Source organism: Bos taurus, chromosome 21, assembly GCF_002263795.3.
Source record: "Bos taurus isolate L1 Dominette 01449 registration number 42190680 breed Hereford chromosome 21, ARS-UCD2.0, whole genome shotgun sequence".
In the NCBI taxonomy this organism is placed as follows: Eukaryota; Metazoa; Chordata; class Mammalia; order Artiodactyla; family Bovidae; genus Bos; species Bos taurus.
This window is the reverse complement of record NC_037348.1, coordinates 59426157-59448651: the sequence shown is the minus strand read 5'-3', so window position 1 is coordinate 59448651 and position 22495 is coordinate 59426157. Positions and strand designations below refer to the sequence as shown.

The following is a 22495-nucleotide window of genomic DNA, read 5'->3' as shown; positions in this document are numbered from 1 at the left end:
ATCTGTGACTTGCAGCAATTTGATATTGTTTAACTTTGTAAACAAATATAAAACATTTATGGATTCCTCCCCAACTGAACTCTCCAGGACTCAGAAACTTTTTAAGAGTGTGCTCATTTTCATGGCAATTTAGCCATTTGCATAAATTCAAAATAATCTACTCTCTTTAGAATAGGACACAACTGGAAAAACATAGAGTTATTACCAAGATTTTGTCTGGAATGTCATATTCAAGAGTATGCATAAACTCAAATTTTACCAGGCAGCTTTAAGGGACTAAGATTGACTTTATAGAGCAAAAAAAAACACACAAAAAAAACCCAGGAAAAATAGGCTGGTACCTTGCTTACAAGGTTGCCAGCTATCTAATTAGGTGAGTAAGGAAGGTAGGTACAAGAGCTCAAGATATTTGGGGGATCTATCTCAAGAAGGGAGGGAATTCACCTAAATCTACAGGCATTGCAGGTAAAATCTGATGGTAAGTATATGGGTTGGCTTTCCTGGACTTCAGAGGCCTTTAAAAGTTTAATCTGGGACTCCTGGTGAAAAGTTCCAGGAAAGCAGATTCAAAAGAGCTTATGCTTTCAATTGCTTTTTTGTTACACTTAGATAAATAATCAGGACAATTTTGCTGATACCAGACTTACTTTAATGAAAAAAATCAATCTTAATTTAGCAATATTTGGTGGGATGAGGGTGATTTTAGAGAGAAAAATTATGTTTCAGTAATGTGCCTCTGTGGATAGTAGATTCTAGTCCTGTTAACTGTCTTTGAGGTTTTGGTATTTACCTGTGAACTAAACTAGAACTGAATTTTAATTTCTTCCAATATCAGGCTCGGACTCTCAAAACAACTGTTTTCAGTTTTTCCTCTAATCTTTTTGACTTAGAATCACTGAGAACTAAAACTGCCCTTTTCCTGAGGCCATACAAGCTAAAATTGGACAACTTGATATAAACCTCATGGAAATTACCATAATAGCTCATGTATAGGCACGCTTTATGCCAATTGTAGTATGAGTGATTCAGAAAGTTTATATAAACACCAAAGGCCATCATCAGAGGCATTTCTGATGATGCAAAAAGAGGCTTCAACACCTTGGCATCTAGAAATCTTCTTCAACTGGCTCCCTTCTAGACTTGGTGCCTTATGATTATCAGAATTGCAGCTAGTTACACTAATCATTCTTCTAATTTGTTCTCTATCATTTTAAAATTTCATATGCTTTGTGTCTTCCATTGCTGTACTATGACAGCCTCCAAAAGAATAATGGTAGCTGACTTCTGGAGGTGATTGATTTATTCTAAAAGATTCTGCCTAATGAAGATCCATGAATTTCTCCTATAGTGAGTGCTGCCTAAGACTCACTTCCTAGATGGCTCCTCAAACGTGGCCATAAACTCTCTAAAAGCATATCTCCTGCATGACCATCTCTTTCCCTCCTTCATAAGACATGATTTTCTGGGAAGAAGTCTTCCCGGCACCAAAGAAGTCAATGCTAATGCCAAGCAAACAAGCAGTTGATCACCAATGCTTTTGTCAAAAAGATCTTGAGCAAAAGGTGTAAATTTGACTAGAAAATCAAAATGGAGTCAATATTGCCAAAAGACTTTGGCCACCTGATGTGAAGAACCAACTCATTGGAAAAGACCCTGATGCTGGGAAAGATTGAAGGCAGGAGGAGAAGGGGACGACAGAGAATGAGATGGTTGGATGGCATCACCAACTTGATGGACATGAGTTTGAGCAAGCTCTGGGAGTTGGCGATGGACAGGGAAGCCTGGTGTGCTGCAGTCCATGGTGTCACAAAGAGTCAGACACAACTTAGCGACTAAACTGAACTGATTGTTAAAAGACTCTCTAAAATGGAGTCTGGAGGGCACTTAAGAATTGTGACTAATACACATCTCAGCCCAAATGGAATCTGAGCTTTAACCAATTATTTTCTTAACATCAACGTCCAGAATATCTGCCCAGTCTTCAGATTCAAGATGCATACCAGATTCTTAACCTAAAATAATTCATGACTGCCTATCTACTTATTGGAACCTTATCTTTAAAAAATCTTGACAGCCTATCTCTTAAGGGCAATCATTTCCTTTCTCGTGTCAGAGTCAGTCATAATTCTTGCCAGATAACTTTAACAGCCTTATGGTTTTTGTCTTTATAAGCTCCAGACCTTTCTCTTCCTTGGAACACTCTTTTGATTTTACCTGAATAGATATCTTTCAAACTGCAATTCCAAAGACTCTATGTTGCAGGCTTCTGTGTTTTTTTTTTTTTTTTTTTTTAGCACATAGTCTGCTCTCCATCAACATCTTAGGTTACATGGCTGTGCCCCATCAACCTATAAGATGTATATGAATCACTTGGGGAGATTATCAGAAGACAGATTGTGTATTAGTAGGTCTGGTATGGGTCCCAAAAGTTTGCTTTTCTACAAGCTCTTGCAGTTGGTCCCCATGCCACATTTGAATACAGTAATGGTGTCAAAGCTTTTTCCTCATGGCCAAGAGTATCTTTTAAGACATCATCATTATGCCATTATTATTTTTTTTTCCTTTTGTGTGTTTCATAAATATTTATGGGATCTCCTGGACACAGAGGAGGGGATATTTAAAAAGGATTCCTGGCTCAGGAGGTAAACATGTTCCAATAATTCTGTAGCCTCAGTGGCCTATAGAGAGATGTCCTGGAGGGTATTGCTTCAAACATAGGAGCCATGAGATTCAGCAACAGTACAACTGACATTATCTTTGCTTACATTCTGTGTCGTAATTCCCTTATGTTCTGATCAGGCCCTAGTGACACTGTGCCATGACCATCCTTGCATAATCGATGCTGTGGAAATGAAAAAAAGAAGTCCTGTATGAACACTAGGGACCAAGCAGACCAATGAAGTTTCTAAAAGCTCAAAGAAGAGGCTGAAACATGGTCAGAGGTGACCAGAGGTACGTGTGGCCCTGGAGTATTAGCTTGGAACTCTAGGTGACTGGTGGCACCCAGGACATTTTAGACCTACACATCATCCTGCAAGTTAGTTGGAAAAAGTAGGGAACTTTTCTGCCTTTACATCGCCTGGAGGTCCAGACTAAGCCATTTTGGTCTTAAGGAAAATGATGGCTCTCCTGGAGTTAGATAATTCGAGAACACACAGGGAAAATGTTGGGACAATGTTAATAATGATACCTAATGTCTATTCTCATTGTCTCTCAAGGTAATTATCCCCTCCCCATTTTTTAGCTAGGGCATGGCACCCCGTGTGGAATATTGGCTACACCAAATAGCCTCCCTTGCAGCTAGGTGTGACCATAACACCAAACTCTGGCTGATGGGACAGAAGCGGAAATGATATAGGCAACATTTAGCACATTTCTTTCAAAGAAAAAGGTGTGTTTTTCCCTTTCCCTCTGGCCCTTACCTGGAATGTGGACTCAGCAATGATCCATCTGGGAAAGGGCAAATAAACATCAGAGATGGCAGAACAAGATAGAAGGAACCTGAGTCCTGACAAAGTAGGGGCCAACATGTCAACCCACTGTCGGCATCTGGACCTACATGGGAGGGAAATAAACGGCAGTTTTGTTTCATCCACTGTTTCGTTGGGATTCTGTGTAGCTTAAAAAATGCGTAGCTATTCTGGAAATATCTGGTGCCTGAAAGGATGTAAACTTTCATTTCCGGAAGGATGGGGCCAAAATCTTCTTAGTCATATCAATGCTTTACAGCCAACAAGTATTTACTCAGTACTTAGAGGCGGCAGCACTGTACACCCACCCCCAAACCCCCACCCCCACTATCAAATCCTACTAGAGCTTACGTTTAGTGCTATTTTACTTGGTGTTTGCAGAGACCTTGGTCAGGGAAATTTTGTTATCTTCATTTCAGAGGTGAGGAGATTAAGGATGAGGGATTTACAGTAAATTGCTTGAGGTCACTGGAGAAGGAAATGGCAACCCACTCCAGTCTTCTTGCCTAGAGAATCCTATGTACAGAGGAGCCCGGCAGGCTGCTGGGGTCGCATAGAGTCGGACACAACTGAGTGACTTAGCATGCATGCATGCACTGGAGAAGGAAATGGCAACCCACTCCAGTGTTCTTGCCTGGAGAATCCCAGGGACGGGGGAGCCTGGCGGGGTCGCACAGAGTTGGACACGACTGAAGCGGCTTAGCAGCAGCAGCAGCAGCTTGAGGTCACACCTGGTGAGGAGTACTCCTTTGATTGAGGTATTCAGTCCAAAGCCAGTGGTTTCCAAACTTCTTGGTGGAACTCCTACAGGTCACAAAGGTCTGTCAAGGGTTGTCATGGATGGAGGGTTGTGACTATGAGGGATAAAAGGGAAGGATTTTCCCATGAGCCCTAGAAAGACCTGGGATTAGCTCAAAGAGAAATCTAAGGGGACATCAAAGCCCAGAGATGAAGGTCAGCTAGCTATTTTAGGGTAAGCCAATAGTGAAGGGGTAAGGACAAAGGCTGAGACACAGCAGAACCCCAAAGACAGATGGTACCAGAGGACAGAGGCCACAGGCCCTCTCACGGCCCTCACACCCCCTCTCTGGGAAAGTCAGTCTTGCTGTAGTCAAAGCGCATTACCTGTTACAACATATCTGAGATTGTGTTTGGCGATTCCTATCACATACACACAGGTACACACATATACACAAATTAAAGAAAGGTGGTTTATAAAGGAAACACAACGCAATGCGAGGGGGGCAGTCCCAGAGTGACACAACTCTAGGGAATGTTTTCCAAAGTCCTTCCCTACAGTCTTTGGATTATTACACAGTCCTCAATGAGGATATCATAAACAGGAGGGAAACTAACAAGGCCAACATTGTTTTCAAAATCACAACAATCAGGGATATTTTTCAAGCTCCTTTTTTATATTTTCTGAATTTTCACATACTCTTCAATGAGTTTTCTTAAACAGGAGAAAACATTCTCAAGGGAAATTTTTTAAATGTATTTTCAGTTTTAACAGACAAAAAGTTAGTGGTTTCTGTAACTAGGTTGTTCAAATAGATTTAATCTGTTTAACAGACCAACCTGTTACCAGGAATGGTCATCTACCCATTCCAGTCAGAGGACAGAGTCCTGTGTTGTCCCCGCCAATGTTTCACAAGCCTGGGAGGAGGGCTTTGCAGGATAAATAGGCAGCAGCACCCGGGAAACTCCAGCATCCGGGCAGGCGGCGGCTCTGGATCCACTGCCCACATCCCGCTCTCGCAGGCAGGTAATCCGTGATGCTCTCACACTGGGAGCCAAGGGACCCCTTTCCCAGGGTGGTTCTGGCCTTGATCAGGGGTTGGTAGAACTTGAGGCATAAGGGAGGCGGGAGGACATGTGTCTGATGCTGGGAGGGTTCTGAGTCTTCTGAAAACCAGTCCTCTCTCTGGGTCTTAGTTTTCATCCTGCAGAGGGAGGGATGTGCCACCAGGGCTCCAGGGAACATTTCTGCTTTTGAGTCTTTGAGGTTGTGATTTGAGCCAGCTGTGCCACATACAGCTGTGCATCCACCATCAGGTCAGAGCTCTCTCGAGGGCCCTGAGGTGCGTCTCCTTGCCTGGCACAGGGTGCTGCTCTCAGAAAGCCCTGGAGATGGAATTAGTGCAATGCATCCCTCTGGGCAGAGGCTGCAGGGTATCCAGGGGGGTTTTCTGGGCTCCACTGTCCAGGGCCCCCAGCCAAGTGGACAGGAACTGAGTCTGTCCAGAGCCAGATAGGAACTGAACAGAGCCAGCCCTCCAACATGGCCAAATATACAGGAGCTACTTTTCCAAATATAATTTTAGAGGAAAATGTTTAACTCTTTTCTAAAGAAATGAAATGGTTGCATCAGCCCCAAGTTGGGGCAATTGCTTACCTCCGTGCCCAGGCTTGTTTGGGACCTTTCCCCTGGCCTCTGGGCAAGACTCGACTCAGACTCCTCTCTTCCAGTTCCTCTCCCTTCTCCCCTCCCCACCACATCACCCCAGCAGCCCTCTTTACTCTAAATCCTGAGACAAGAGGCCGAAGTTGAAGGGAAACTGCCCTCTTTGCTGAGGTCACCAGTTTGACCTCAGTCTCTCCTGAGGCTTCTGGGCAGTAGCTCGGTCCTCTGTCCCCAGGGATCACAGTCTGACTTGTAGAGTCCTAGAAGGGTGGCTAGTGCAGGGGGTGACACGTCTGGAACTCCTCTTAGGAGCCAAGCACCTTCTTCCTGTATGTCACCTGAGCCGTTCCACATGTTGGACGGAAGTGGGAACTGAGGATCAGAGAGGTGCAGTCACTGCTCGTCACCACACAGCACTCACAAGTGGTCCAAAAGACATCCTCGACCAGGTCCCTGAGACTCTGAGCTCACCCTGCTTCTCCCCACTAGGAGGCCTTTCCAGGTTCTTGATGGAAACACCCTCCACATGTCCCCATGGCAGGGGCTGAGCAGAACGCTCTGCCCTCCTTGTTCTTTACACCAGCCCTCCTCAGGGCAGCCAGGCTCTAGCATGGCTCCCACTGCCTCTGTAGGCCTCTCTCCTGAACCCTCACTGTGACCAGGCACCTCGATGGGAGAGCCTCCCTGAGGTCACACCCTTGTCCTCAGAGGTGGGGAGAGGTGCTGTGTCCTCTGATCAGTGCAGGGCTCCTTCCTGGGGGGACAGAGAGGGGACACGGTGGGAAAGGAGCCCTGCTTCCTAGGCCCCTCTGACAGTGTCAGCTCCCGGTAAGAGGGAGATGGGTTCTCGCTGGACAGGACCTCACACCCATCACCAGCTTCCTCGCCCTGGAGCCAGGCACCCCAGGCTCCTCACCCCCCTACTCCACTGCTTGCTGTGTGACCTTGGAAAAGCCCCTTCCCCTCTCTGTGTCCAGCTTCTCCACTGGGGAGATTGGTAACAATCACAGCACTTGATCAAAGGGTAAGAGGGAGCCCAGAGCCTCCTCATGTGTGTTGGGAGCCCAGGAAGGTTCCTACCTGTGGGAGGTCACAGAGCAGCAGGGCTGAGAGAACAGAGATGCGAGGGACAGTGTCGGGGGTTGGGACGTCATCTGACACATGGAGACTTAAGGAGCTTTGCTTTTCAGACATGAGGGCAGAGAGAACTTCCTTCCTCCTGGCCCTGGGGCTCCTGGTGGCTGGGATCCGCAGTGTCCACTGCCTCCCAGAAAATGTGGTGGTGAAGGACCAGCACAGAAGGGTGGATGGCCACACGTTAGCCTCCAGCAACACCGACTTCGCCTTCAGCCTCTACAAGCAGTTGGCTTTGAAGAACCCCAATAAGAATGTCATCTTATCCCCGCTGAGTGTCTCCATAGCCTTGGCCTTCCTGTCTCTGGGGGCCCGTGGCTCCACCCTGACAGAGATCCTGGAAGGTCTCAAGTTCAACCTCACAGAGATCCAGGAGAAAGAAATACACCATAGCTTTCAGCACCTCCTGCAGGCGCTCAATCAACCCAGCAACCAGCTGCAGCTGAGCGTGGGCAACGCCATGTTCGTGCAGGAGGAGCTGAAGCTGCTGGACAAGTTCATAGAAGATGCCCAGGTGCTGTACTCCTCTGAGGCCTTCCCGACCAACTTCAGGGATTCTGAAGCTGCCAGGAGTCTAATAAATGACTATGTGAAGAATAAAACCCAGGGGAAAATTGAAGAGCTGTTCAAGTACCTTTCCCCGAGAACAGAGTTGGTGCTAGTGAATTACATCTACTTTAAAGGTGGGTGCCTGTTTGATTCAGAAGGAAATGCACCTTTAGTTTTTGTTCTCAGGGTTATTTCCATTCCAGCTCAGCCAACTGTGTTTTTAGGTATCATAGAGGGAGCTGGCATCGGTGAGGGGGTCTTGGGCACTAAGACCCTGTCCTGACCATCAGTTCAGTAGCTCAGTCATGTCCGACTGTTTGTGACCCCATGGACTGCAGCACACCAGGCTGGCCGGTCCTCACCAACTCCCGGAGCTTGCTCAAACTCATGTCCGTTGAGTCGGTGGCACCATCCAACCATCTCATCCTCTGTCATCCCCTTCTCCTCCTGCCTTCAACCTTTCCCAGCATCAGGGTGTTTTTCAGTGAATCAGTTCTTCGCATCAGGTGGCCAAAGTATTGGAGTTTCAGCTTCAGCATCAGTCCTTCCAATGAATATTCAGGACTGATTTCCTCTAGGATTGACCGGTTGGATCCCCTTGCAGTCCAAGGGACTCTTAGGAGTCTTCTCCAATATGACAGTTCAAAAGCGTCAGTTCTTCGGTGCTCAGCCTTCTTTATAGTCCAACTCTCACATCCATACATGACTACTGGAAAAACCATAGCTGATGCTAAAGCGTCTGTCTACAATGTGAGAAACCTGGGTTCAGTCCCTGGGTTGGGAAGATTCCCTGGAGAAGGAAATGGCAACCCACTCCAGTATTCTTGCCTTGAAAATCCCACGGACGGAGGAGCTTGGTGCAGGCTACTATCTGTGGGGTCACAAAGAGTCAGGCACGACTGTGCGATTTCACTTTCACTTTCACCTCTGTCAGCAAAGTATTGTCTCTGCTTTTTAATACACTGTCTAGATTGGTCATAGCTTTTCTTCCAAAGAGCAAGCATCTTTTAATTTCATGGCTGCCGTCACCATCTGCAGTGATTTTGGATCCCAAGAAAAGAAAATCTGTCACTGTTTCCATTGTTTCCCCATTTATTTGCCATGAAGTGATGGGACTGGAAGCCATGATCTTAGTTTTTTGAAAGTTTAGTTTTAAGCTGTAATTTTCACCCTCCTCTTTTACTTTCATCAAGAGGCTCTTTAGTTTTCTTTGCTTTCTGCCATAAGGGTGGTGTCATTTGTATATCTGAGGTTATTGATATTTCTCCCAGCCATCTTGATTACAGCTTGTGCTTCATCCAGCTTGGCATTTCCCATGACATACTCTGCATAGAAGTTAAATAAGCAGGGTGAACAATATACAGCCTTAACATACTCCTTTCCCAATTTGGAACCAGTCTGTTGTTCTATGTCTGGTTCTAACTGTTGCTTCTTAATGGGTCTTTGTCTATCTGGAGGTTCTCTAAATCAGAGCTGTTATTGCAGCACACAAGGGCAAGGGGGCCATTAACCCTTTGCCTGAGCCATAGGGAGACTTTTTATTCGCAAACTTGCCTGGCTGCCTGGAGGAAGGGGCTTTCCTCTAAGGTCACTCTGGAGTGGCTGGGAACCCCAGCTTCTTTTAACACATGCAGGGAAGGCCACTGCTCCGCACACTGCAGAGTGGTCAGGTGCCTAAGCGACACCCACTGGGGGGACATATTCACCCTGAACTGGGAACTCCTGGCAGAGCCCTGGGTAGCCCTCCTGGATCTGTACTTTCCTCTGTAAATGAAGCCATAGATTCCCAGTTCTCTGGAAAATTGTTAATAATCCAGGCCAGATCTAATATGTTTCTTCCTTGACTTTTCTGTGTTCTAATTTCCTACCACCCTGACCTGCCCCAGGACTATCTCCTCCCCAGGGGTACCCCACCAGCCCAGCTTTCCCTCTCCTCCTGTCTCTAACCATGGGGATGCAGGCAGGGGTGGAGACAAAGCAGGAAGCAGGGGTGGGTATATCCTCCATGAAGCCCCAGGGCACCAATCTCCCCAAGAAGCCCACCCCCTGACATTAAGGTCTCCATCTTACATGGGGGACACCCAAGCCCCCTCTTCTGCCCTCCGGGTTCTTGTGTGGCTCCTGCTCCAGCCGGGCTTACGGCCATGGGGATGGGTGTCCTCCCTACAAAGCCAACGACTAATGCCTGGTCGCTAACATGTCCCCTTGAAGGACCAGGTGGTCCCATATCTCCCCAGGCCCAGCCTCATCCCCATCTCTCCCTTGCCCTCCACATTCCTGTTGACTTCACATGTAGCACAACTAACCAGCTTTGTTTAATGCTCCCCTTCTCAATCCTGACCTGTGGGGTTCACCCCCATCCCCAAGGACTTAACCACCTGCCCAGGTGTATGATCACACCCAGCAGGTCCATTCCCAGAGGCACGTGGTGGGAGGGGCTTCTGCCATGGGGAGGGTCTTCCCCAATAAAGGACCAGGGCCGAGGAGGGAGAGACTGCAGCTCTTGCACTCACAGACTCTTCACCTGTCCCCCCATCTCCAGCCCAATGGAAGACCCCCTTTGACCCCAAACACACTGAGCAGGCAGAGTTCCACGTGAGCGACAACAAGACGGTGGAGGTGCCCATGATGACCCTTGACCTGGAAACCCCTTACTTCCGGGACGAGGAGCTGGGCTGCACGCTGGTGGAGCTCACGTACACCAGCAACGACAGCGCCCTCTTCATCCTCCCCGACGAGGGCAAAATGCGGGACCTGGAAGCCAAGCTGACCCCGGAGACGCTGACGAGGTGGCGAAACTCCCTGCAGCCCAGGTGACTGTCCCCAGGACCCAGAGCTGTGGGTTCAGCTGCCTTCTTGGTCCTTCCCCCTCTCCCTGGACTCCTGACCCCCAGCAATAGGGCCTCAGGAATGTGCGGGGCAGGGGCAGGATGGGAGAGCCCACCACGATGACCTTGCCCTTTGCTGCCTGCCTGGCTCAGTGCTTAAATCCTTCTGTAAGCTGATGACATCTGAGAGGGCGGGAGCTGAAGGTTTGGCTCCCATTAACAAGGGCTGAGTCATGAGAACTCCACATGACCCTCAGTATTCACGAGCTTCTCCCCTGACTTCTCCTCTTGAAGGTAGAAGGATCGAATAGAATCGGGTGAGGGCCCGGGTGTGATGGGCTCTGAGGACCACACTGGCGCTGTCTTTCCACTGTAGTCACTCGTTTATCACTCACCCAGTCAGCACTGGTTGAATAGGTTAACTGAGGACATGCTACGCCTCAGGGACTGACTTAGACCCTGTGGTAGGTCAGCAAATAAACACTAAATTCTCTGTCCTCATGGCACTCTATAATTGTGGAAGACAGACTGGAAATAAATATAAATACTTTATTAGGTTGAGAGGGGACAAATGGGGAGGTGGGGAGAGTAAAGCACAGTAAAAAGGGAGAAGAAAATTGTATCCAGAGGTAGTTTGTGATCATAAATAGGGTGGCCCTTAGGTGACGTTGCAGTGAGAGACTGAGCCTTCTGGATGTGTTGGGAAAAAGCATTTCTGGCCAAGGGAATAACAGGGCAAAACCTCTGAGGCAGGAGCGAGCCTGGTGTGGTTGAGGATTATTGAGGCCAGAGCAGGAGAGCAGAGGGAGTGAGAGGGGAAGCTGGGCAAGGTCAGGGTCCCCCCCGAGGGTGGACTCAGGTCACTTGGGTCCTTGCAGACTCCTTAAGCTCCCCCTGCCCTGGTGCCTGCCTGGCATGTTAGACTCCTGCAGATTGGAATGGATAAGTAACAAAATAAGGGGATTTATCTCGAGGGATCTAGGAACTGAGAACAAGAGTCCTTATTCCAGGGAGAAGAGGGTGGGTTAAGAGGAATCGTTGGAAGACCATGCTGTGAGATGGGAAAAGGCAGACATCTTTTCAAGCAGGTGTTCAAATTTATTTTCCTTGTTTCCTAGACGAATACATGAACTCTACCTGCCAAAATTTTCCATCAAAAGCAACTATGAACTGAATGACATCCTCTCCCAGCTGGGCATTAGGAAAATATTTGCCAACGCTGACTTGTCAGGAATCACAGGGACCGCGGACCTGGTAGTCTCCCAGGTGAGTCTTTAAAGTGTGGACAGTTCATCCTCCTATCAGAGCGCAAAATGTGGAGGCCAGACAGATGACAGGTCACATTGAATTTGTAAAATATTGCTTTTCCTGCAACTCAGTCTCCCTCCCTGGGACTCCCCAAGCCCAGGAGAGCTGGGTTACCATCACAGTGACATCAGGTCCCACCTTCCCTGAATTATAAAGTGACACAGAAGCTTGTCATTGAGAAGGACCCGGAGTAGAAACAGCAGTGGACCCCATATCAGGCTCCATCTTTCCTGCCTTTTGGGGGAAACGATCACATTTCTGCATCCCCCAACTTTTCGTCTTTAAAAGGAGCGTATAGTTGTTGGTTCCTGTTTGGTGCCTAGCGGAGCAGGTAAGAGGTTATAGGTACTAACAAAGTCTCTAAAGCAACCATGACGAAAATGCACTAAGAGTAGGCGAGAAAACACCCAGTGTCCTGGTGCTGTGATCCTAGAGGCAGAGAAGCCAGAGTGAATGGTGGGGTGGGGGTGGCTGGGCAGCCCTGCAGGCTCCCCTGCACCCCACCTGCCATAGGACCTGGTAAAGGAGGCACAGATGCTATGGGGCTTCGTGGTCCAGGGCTGGGAAGCCAGTCCTAGGCAAGGGAGCTGAGGGTTCGGGGACATGTCAGCTGGGGCAGGAGAGGAGTAGCAAGCAGTGCTCACTCATCAGTTGCTTCGACACGGAGGGACTGTGGACAGTTGCCTGCAAGAAAAATGACTTGACCTGGCCCTTGCCCCTATACTAGGCGGTCTTCAGAGACAGCACAGTCTCTGGGTTAGGAGAGTGAGTCCCTGTTCTTTTCCTATCTGATGCTGGGCACATCGCTCACAGACGTTGCCTTCAGTTTGCACGTCTATGTATCACAACTATGCAAACCAGTTGACAGTTTGTTGGGAGGACAAATAAGTAGAACAGATGGACAGTGGAGTGACGGGCCAGCGGCAGGTGGGTGAATGTCAGCCCCCTTAGAGGGGCTAGTGACTGCTCACCTCCGCCCACCCCGTCTCCGGTGGGTACTGCTCTGGTGTCCCCACAGGTGGTCCACGGCGCTGCGCTGGACGTGGACGAGGAGGGCACGGAAGGAGCTGCTGCCACGGGAATCAGCATGGAAAGAACGATCTTGAGAATCATTGTGCGTGTCAACAGGCCCTTCCTGATTGCCATAGTTCTCAAAGACACCCAGAGCATCATCTTTTTGGGGAAAGTCACCAACCCCAGTGAAGCCTAGAGCTCCGCTCTGAGTTGTGGGTCCCCTCCCTAAGGAGCAGGGTGCGCAGGTCCTGGGTGCAGCCTGGCCCCTGGGCACTGAGGATCCACCCTGCCTGTCCCCACCTGCTCACCTCTGGGGAGGTGACAGGGACTCTGCTGGGAGCTCCCCATGCACAGGGAGTCTGTGTCCGGGTCACAGGGAGACTCTGAAACCTCTCACAGCAATAAAGCACTTTCCTCGGACTTGCCTCTTTTCCTGTGTGTCTCCATGCAGCTGCTGCCTGAGCCCTAAGGCCACCCCCACCCCCAACTTACCACATCTGCTCAGCCCACACCAGACTCTGAGCCCCTCCCTCTGCCCCAGCCTCACCAGCCATCCCAGGAGCAGGCTTCACACCCGTGACCAAGCCTGCTGGACCACAGGTCCAGGACTGAAAGGGGCCCTGCTGCCTGATGCCCACTTTCAGGGGCTCTGATCCCAGGTCCATGTTCACCCCTCCCTCCCCAGGGCATACAGTGTGCCCTTTTCTGGCACAGCCCCTGGACCCTGGCATCCTGCAGCTGAGCTTGGTCTTCCTCCCCCAGAACCTCCCCTCTGCCTTCCAGCAGCAAACCTGGGAGACTAACTGCTTCCTGGGTCCCAGCTGAGCTCCTCCACCTCGTGACCAGTTCCACCTCCTCCCCTGACAGACGATCCCCATCAGGCAGAAGAGGTGTGCCAGGAGGGAAAGAGCAGCAAACACACACCTGTGATAAGAGCAACAACCCAGCCCTGCCTCCTACTGACGTATGGACGGCTGTGTGATCTCCAGGGAGGACAGCTCCAATTGGTAATGATGGCGTCCCCCGCAACTGAAGGGTCGAGAGCTCTCTTTCAGGTAGCCCACTAAGACCTCTACCTGGAAGAACCCATTTTTAGTCCTCATGATGATCATAACAGATACATCCTGTTACTCATCCTACTTTACACATAAGGAAACTGAGGAACAGAGAGCCTCTGTAATTTCCCTCAAGTTCACACAGCTACTAATTATGGCTGGCAGAATTTATCCCAACCTCCTCGATCAGAATACTGTGAGCCGCAGAGCCATTCTGCCCCATAAATGCTTCCACAGTGATGGTTCTCTAGGAACTGCAGATCTGAAGGGCAGGATATAAGGAAGCAAGGCTCTGGATGCTGAGAGCAGAGGTCCAAACTTAGTTTGGGAGGTCAGGAAAAGTTTCCTGGAGGAGGTGTTTTCTGTGATGTCATCAGAGGGAGAATAAGAATGTTATGGTGTGAAGAGACAGCAGAGTGTTCTGAGCAGCAGGAAGAGTGAGGGTGACATTTTCAAGAAGCTGAAAAATGAGGGCAGATCTGAAGTAGGAAATGAAAGGCTTACAAAGACAGTGTGGCCATGATGGAGCCACTGGACCTCAAGTGGCCTGGCAATCAGTAGCCATGCTGGAAAGGTTCCAAAGAGTCCTAGGCAGCTTTAAAGGAATTTAAACAGAGCATTGATGTGAGCAGATGTGCATGGTAGAGAGATGACTCTGGCTTCTATGTGAGAAGTGATTCAGGATCCAGGTCAGGCATACAGGCTGGGTATTGTCGACTTAAAAAATACTCACAACCTAAAAGTTGAGAGTTATGTTTTATTTGGTGGAAATTTTTAGGACTTCAAACCTGAGGAAGAGCACCTCAAGTAACCCCGAGCAAACTGTTCCCAGAAGGTAGGGAGAGGAGTCAGGTCGTATAGAAGTCTGCAACAAAGGGCAGGTGGTCTGAACATCATAAGTATTTTTGTGAATTAAAGAAAACCAGATATCCCAAGGTAAGGAATCTAGAGCTTTTCTCTGTATGGGAAGATGTGGGAGTCTGGGCTCACTGCAATCACTCCTTTCTCATGCGTCTCAGCTATCTGGGGCCAGTATCCGGCGTTTTTCACATCCAACGTTCTTCAGTGCTCACTGTAGGGAGTGGCTGCAGCCTGAGTGCTGTGAGAGGAAGCAGGTATTCTCCTCCTGAGTGCCCTTAGGACTCAGGAATTCTCTTTTGGAGGAGTTGCTGATGACTGTGACATCCTTGTTTACGGATATGGCAGGACATACTCCATTTCTCAGTATTCGACAAGTTATGGCAGGAATTGGGGCCAAAGTGGGTCCAGGCTTGAGAGGGAGAATGGGGAGATTGGAGGCCTGTGAAGAGAGCATTAAAGGACTGTGGGTGGATGTGGGTAGAAGAAGGAAAAACAACCCACGTTCAGTTTGGCTCCTGGGTGATGACAAGGCAACCCCCGAGGAAGGACCCCCAGCAGGAGGAGCAGGTTGTGGGGGAGGGGACACCTCTGGGTTGGAACCCCAGGGGTGTGGTTCCCAGGAGGCAACCAAGGGACCTGCTCAGGGAGGTGTTCTGGAGAGAATCAGGCTGGAGAGAAGCATGAGGATTCGTGCCCACAGGAGGGGCAGGTGAGTGGTGATGGGAGGAGGCCCCGTAAGCTGGGTACCATAGGATGTGAAGAGGAGGAAACCTTAAAGGATGCAGCACCAAGGAGAGCGTGCATGGAGAAAAGCTGTCACTCGAGGACCACCGGAGAGATACTCGGGACGAGAGGGGCCTTAGGGGTAATGGAAGGATGAGTGGTCCATGGGATGCAGTGATCTAAAGCCACAGGGGGCAGGGCAAAGGCAGGGCCAGCCTAGTGAGCAGAGCCCTGCCTTGGCTGGAGGGGGAAAGAGATAGAGGTAGAGGGGGGCAGACGACCTTTCTAGAGTTTAGTCTTCAGCTTGGCAAGAGCTCGCCTGGAGTTGGCTTCTGTGCTTTAGCGACGCTGGGCCCATTTGTATGACCTCAGGAAAGAGTCAGAAGGTGGAGTGACCAGCACCAGGGCTACAGTGTGGCACAGTCCTAAGGGGAACTTAATAGTGGTGACTTGTTGTTCAGTCGCTAAGTTGTGTCCAACTCTACAACCCCATGGACTGCAGCACACCAGACTCCTCTGTCCGCCACTGTCTCCCGGAGTTTACTCAAATTCACATCCACTGAGTCAGTGAGGCTATCTAACCATCTCATCCTCTGCCATGCCCTTCTCCTTTTGCCTTTAATCTTTTCCAGAATCAGGGTCTTTTCCAATGAGTCGGCTCTTCACATCAGGTGGGCCAAAGTATCTGGGCTGTCCCTTATTACGTGTGACCCTGGGAGGCAAGGCCCATCACCACCCTGAGCTTCTGTCTCCTTGCTTGTAAAATGGAAGTGAATACTGTTACATTAGAATAAGAGTATCAGTTCAATTCACTTCAGTTCAGTCGCTCAGTCGTGTTCGACTCTTTGTGACCCCATGAATTGCAGCATGCCAGGCCTCCCTGTCCATCACCAACTCCCAGAATTCACTCAGATTCACATCCATTGAGTCAGTGATGCCATCCAGCCATCTCATCCTCTGTCGTCCCCTTCTCCTCCTGCCCCCAATCCCTCCCAGCATCAGAGTCTTTTCCAGTGAGTCAACTCTTTGCATGAGGTGGCCAAAGTACTGGAGTTTCAGCTTTAGCATCATTCCTTCCAAAGAAATCCCAGGGCTGATCTCCTTCAGAATGGACTGGTTGGATCTCCTTGCAGTGCAGGGGACTCTCAAGAGTCTTCTCCAGCACCAAAGTTCAAAAGCATCAATTCTTCGGTGCTCAGCCTCCTTCACAGTCCAACTCTCACATCCATACATGACCACTGGAAAAACCATAGCCTTGACTAGATGGACCTTTGTTGGCAAAGTAATGTCTCTGATTTTTATTATGCTATCTAGGTTGGTCATAACTTTTCTATCAAGGAGGAAGCGTCTTTTAATTTCATAGCTGCAGTCACCATCTGCAGTGATTATGGAGCCCAAAAAAATAAAGTCTGACACTGTTTCCACTGGTTTCCCATCTAATTCCCATCAAGTGATGGGACCGGATGCCATGATCTTCATTTTCTGAATGTTGAGCTTTAAGCCAACTTTTTCACTCTCCACTTTTACTAATAAGAATATAATGATATATAAATAGGAATGCCCTTCCTAGTCTCTTTAACCTCGCCAGAAATTCCTTAATTTTAGAGAAAAAATGTATCCTGTGGTGCCAACTGCTCTGAGGTAGGTGTGGATCTGAAGGTGAGGGTCTGCCTGGCTTTGAGATCTGGGGCATATACCTAACACTTGTGCCTCAGTTTTCCAGTCTCTCAAGTGGACATGAAACTATCTCCCTTGCTGAGATGCAAACAGATTTCAACAAAAACTAATCATGCACAACGCCTGGCATGATGATAAGGACTTCATATTTAGATTGCATGTGTGCATGTGTATAAAACACTTACATATAACACATGACAGCAATCCATAGGTGTGTATATGAATGCCACGATGCCTCAGGATAACAACTTTTCTTCTTTTAAGATACCAGTCTCTTCGTCTATAAAATGGGACCATCAGTCTTAGCCCCATCAGCTTCATGAAAGTGAGCAGGTCAAAGGAGATAATGGGTGTGAATACCCCTGGAGACCCAGAAAGCACTGTACAAATATGAGGAAGACTGAATTCATTTGCTGAATTAGGAGCATGGTTATGAGGGAGGCGTGTAACTTTACTGGCTCTTTTGGAAAAAATAAAAGACCTCCCTGCACTGGGATTTTTCTTGCATTAACCCATGCCTTTTGGGATCTTCCAGAGGAAGGGAACTCATGTTCCTTAATTCAGTACTTGCCTTCAGGGCTCCTCCGAGTGAAGATCAGAGTCCTCTTGCAGAAGAATCACTTGCTGAGAGAAGAAAGGAGAGGTTCTGAAATGCAGAGTCCATGACTTACTTTTGTCCTAAATCAGAATCTCCTCGGGGTGAGTTCAGGGCACCTCCATGTTAAATAAACTCCCCAGCGAGTTGTCATGAGCAGCAAAGCTAGAAAACCCTTCTTTGAAAGAAACTCAACAAGTAGCTCAGACGGTAAAGAATCTGCCTGCAATGCAGGAGACCTGGCTTCAATCCCTGGGTTGGGAAGATCTCCTGGAGAAGGGAATGGCAACTCATTCCAATATTCTTGCCTGGAGAATTCCACGGACAGAGGAGCTTGGTGGCTACAATCCATGATGGGGCATACAGATTGCCTAACACTTTCACTTTCAACAAGTAGCATTAAAACAGGACAGACAATTAGTTCTCCATCACTGGACGTATTCAAGCAGAAGCATCCAGGCTTCAGAGGGCAGACGCTGACTGAGTGCCTCCTATGTCAAGTCAGCAGGGGAGGCTTCCCAGATGCTGAGCAGAGTGGGTCTGGGAGTGATTGAAGCCATGATTCCCAGGTGGAGATTCCACACTGGATACATGCTGTCTCCCCTCTGAAGAGCATGTGATTCTCAAGACTGCTGTAGTGTCACCCTGAGCTCTTCCACCCAGGCCTCAAGCTTCCCCTGGGTCTGCTTTTCTACATACTCGTGGATGGTTTCAGGGTCTCTGGTGGTTCTTGGCTGGCTCCCAAGCCCAGGCCACTGATCTTCTGCTGCCCACAATCAGAAGGAGCTGGGGCTCCTGCTCAGGGAGACCGAGTGACAGATCTTGGAAGCCCTCCTGCATCCTGGGCTAGCCACCACGATGAGGTTGAACCAGGCGTTCCAGGAGAAAGGTGCTGCTGGGTGCTGGATCCCAAGAAAGAACATGCCCAAGGCCAAAGAGATGATTACTGGGGACAAGGGAATGTTCTATCCAGAGGCATCCACAGTTAAGATTCTATAGAAGCTGCAGGCAAAGCCTATGTTGCTCTTGGAGATTTTGTGGCTGTCCAGGGCTGTCCTGGGGGCTGAGGTTGGTATGATCAGAATTTCTTGGTTAACCAGGGCCAGTGAGCCATGCCAAGAGCACAGTGACCAGTGGCAACCACTGAGGGCCCTTCATGCTCAGGAGTCCTTGGCACGGAAGCAGAAGCAGGAAAGGAGACAACAGCAATGGTCATCAGTGATATTCCTGGAACGTCTGCTCTGTGCCACACTGTGCAAATGTCGCATGATCCTGACCTCTTTTCATTGTTACAGTCATTGGTGGTGAGCACTACTTTTACACCGCCATTTAATAGAGAAGAAAAGGGAGTCTCTGAAGGTGAGGGAGGTGCCCGAAGCCCAGCAGCTGGTAGGTGGTGGAGTCAGGACTGAGCCCAGTGTCCGGCCGGGACCGATTCCTGACCAGATGAGAGGATAACGGAGCAGACCAGCCGGTCTGAACAGAAGGCCAGGTACTTTGTGCACCTGCTGGAGTGCCCTGACCTCCCTGGGTATGTAAGCTCTCTTTCCCCAACCCGAGGTGGGGATCCGGCTTCCTCCACACTGGTCCCTGGAATCCAGAGGCATCACAGGACTCAAGTCAGCTGAGTCTCCTCCAGCTGCGTCCCCTGGCCTGGGAGGGGCTTTCTGCCCTCTCCAGATGGTGCACAAGCCCCCTCCCCACCCCACTGCTTCCCAGGCTCACATACACAGCATCAGTCTCATCAGGGACCCTCAGAGCCCCTCCTCCAGCTGACCCCTCCTCAAATCCTCTCATCCCAGAGCCTGACCTTGGGTGATTGACTTAGCCCATCTGAGACTGGTTTCCCATCCCTAGTATTGACCTTGCAGGAAGCTCCCGAGGGGTGGGGGAGGGGCGGGCGGGGGGCGGGGGGCAGGTGCAGAAAGAGTGTCCTGTGCAGGTGAGTCCTGGAGACCTGGGCTCAGCTCCAGGCTCTGCTGCTGCACAGGGGCCCCGCCACCTTCCTCAGATCACCCAACCACTCTGGGCTGCTTGGTCCTTTTTGTAGGGTGATATTAGAATCCCTCATCCCAGGGCTGTAGGAAATCACAGTGATCATGCACCAGGGACTCTGCCCAGGGCCTGGCTCAGGGCAGGCCCCCAGGAGGCAGCAGGCTTTATTCCCCTGGTGGACCTGAGGCCATGTCCTGCCTAGTGATTCTGACTCGGTAGGTCTCGGGGGGAACCAGAATCTATGTCAGTAAGGGCCTGAGCTGACCCTTCAGTTCATGGAACCAGCCTTTGTCACCCTCTGGTGATACTGTCTGGTGGGTCAGCCTCTATCACAAATCAGATTTTTTAATTTCTTACTGGAGACCCCTGTTGGCCCCCAGATCTCTGAGAAAAAATCCACACTCCTCACCACAACCTCAAGGCCCCACATGATCTGCTCTTGCCAACCTTCTGCCCTCTCCTCTGACCATCCTCCCCCTCCCTCCATCTACTTTAACCACCCTGGCTTTCCTGCTGTTCTAGAATGTAAGTGGCTTCCTGCCTCAGGACCTTTGCACTTGCTGTCAGCTGCTAGAGCTGCCTTTCCCCAGCCCGTTGCATGGCACACTCCCTCACTCCACTCATTCTCTGCTCACAGGTCACCTTCTCAGAGAGGCCCCACCTCGATCCTCACTGCCTCTGTCCTCACCACTCTCTACCCTTCTTCGTTTCCTTCTGCCCATCTGTCACCATATGACCATATGGCTTCCTCACTAGAGGGTAAGCTGTTTGAGGGCAGAGGCCTGCCTGTGTCCTTCACGGCTCAGGTCCTAGTGCTCTGCATGGAGAGGACATTCAAACACTATCTGTTCAAATTACTAGCGGTCCATGGGAATCCTTTGGAAAACTCCGTTCTAGGGTCTCAGCCCTTCTCCTGGAGCACAAGCACTTCCCTGCTCCTTTAAGACCCCTCCCCAACCCCTGGTCCCCTGTCACTGTCCTGCCTAGCCCCTCTGGAATTGGATTAATTACTGACAGAATGGATCATGATCACACCTCTCCACTGTGCCTCTGGTTTCCCAGGTGTCCTTGGCCAATCCTTAACTTTTCTAAACTTTAGTTCTCTTGTCTTTAAAGAGAAGAAAGAACTAAAACTTAGCCTCTAGGAAAGACTTTTCTGTCAATGTTTGTTTCCCTATCACTTATTTATGGGCAGAGATGAGACCGTTCTCTATATATACATTTGTCTGACAATCTGCTTTGCTGAATATCATAGCCAGATTGAAATTTTTATGATTTTATTCTCTTCTGCCTCCTGAAAAATCTGTATGCATGTCAAGAAGCAACAGTTAGAACAGGACGTGGATCAAAAGACTGGTTCCAAATTGGGAAAGGAGTACATCAAGGCTGTGTATTGTCACCCTGCTTATTTAACTTATACGCAGAATATACCATGTGAAATGCTGGGCTGGATGAAGCACAGCCATAATCAAGATTGCCGGGATATGCCGGGATAACCTCAGATATGGAGATGACACCACCCTTATGGCAGAAAGTGAAGAAAAACTGAAGAGTCTCTTGATGAAAGTGAAAGAGGAGAGTGAAAAAGTTGGCTTAAAAGTCAACATTCAAAAACTAAGATCATGGCACGTGGTCCCATCACTTCATGGCAAATAGATGGGGAAACAATGGAAACAGTGACAAACTTTATTATCTTGGGCTCCAAAATCACTGCAGATGGTGACTACAGCCATGAAATTAAAAAGTACTTACTCCTTGGAAGAAAAGCTATGACAAACCTAGACAGCATATTAAAAAGCAGAGAGATCACTTTGCCAAAAAAGGTCCGTCTAGTCAAGGCTATTGTTTTTCCAGTAGTCATGTATGGATGTGAAAGTTGGACTATAAAGAAAGCTGAGCACTGAAGAATTGATGCTTATGAACTGTGGTGTTGGAGAAGACTCTTGAGAGTCCCTCAGACTGCGAGGAGATCCAACCAGTCCATCCTAAAGGAGACCAGTCCTGGGGTGTTCATGGGAAGCACTGATGTTGAAGCTGAAACTCCAAATTTGGCTGATTCATTGGAAAAGACCCTGATGCTGGGAAAGATTGAGGGAAGGAGGAGAAGGGGATGACAGAGGATGAGATGGTTGGATGGCATCACCAACTCAATGGACATGGGTTTGGGTGGACTCCGGCAGTTGGTGATGGACACCTCCCGGCCTGGTGTGCTGTGGTTCATGGGGTCGCAAAGAGTCGGACATGACTGAGTGACTGAATTGAACTGAGTGTGTCTAGGGCCTAGGGCCCCCAAGCCACAGAGCTCTCCGAGCTTGGAGAGATGCTTATCCATTCCCCTGTTGACTCACTCCTTCAACAAATACTCGGCAATCAGGACACAAGGGACTGGCAGCCTGGATCCAGCCTGGAAAGAGCTCACCAGCTCCACCTGTGATGGAAATGCAAAGCCCTGATTACAGCTCCATGAGCACTGGCAGTCAGAGGAGGCCTAGACAGGAGAGCATGCATAAAGCAAGCAGGAAGGGAGTTTCTGGAAGGCTTTCTGAGCTGAGATGGGGAGATGGATCAGGAGTGCACCAGAGAGAGATATAATCAGAGAGAAGAGCATGGTCAAAGTCATGGAGGTAGGATGAGCTGGCACCACACAGCTTGTTGCCCACATGTGCAGCTCTTAGAGCACGAGGAACACGTGTTCTTGTGAGGAGACGACCTGTGGCCAACTCACCAAGCTGAGTGGGGACCAGGACTCCAGCCCCACCTGCAGTTCCACACTCACCTCAAGTTGAAATCTTTGCCTGAATCTTAGAGGAGCTGGGGATAGAAAGCAGATCACCAGAGCTGTTGGCACAGAAGCTTGTCCCTGTGGGGGGAAAGTGACAGAC

General features: G+C 49.3%; 1 protein-coding gene across 1 annotated transcript in view; it reads left to right on the top strand.

Moving 5' to 3' along the window:
- Positions 1–5179: 5179 nt before the first annotated feature.
- LOC784932 (serpin A3-7-like) overlaps positions 5180–22495 on the top strand; it is a 38376-nt gene continuing 21060 nt past the window's right edge. The window contains 2 exon segments of the mRNA NM_001319893.1: positions 5180–5235; positions 7065–7237. Coding sequence (NP_001306822.1) covers positions 7067–7237 — 171 coding nt within the window. The 5' untranslated portion in view covers positions 5180–5235; positions 7065–7066.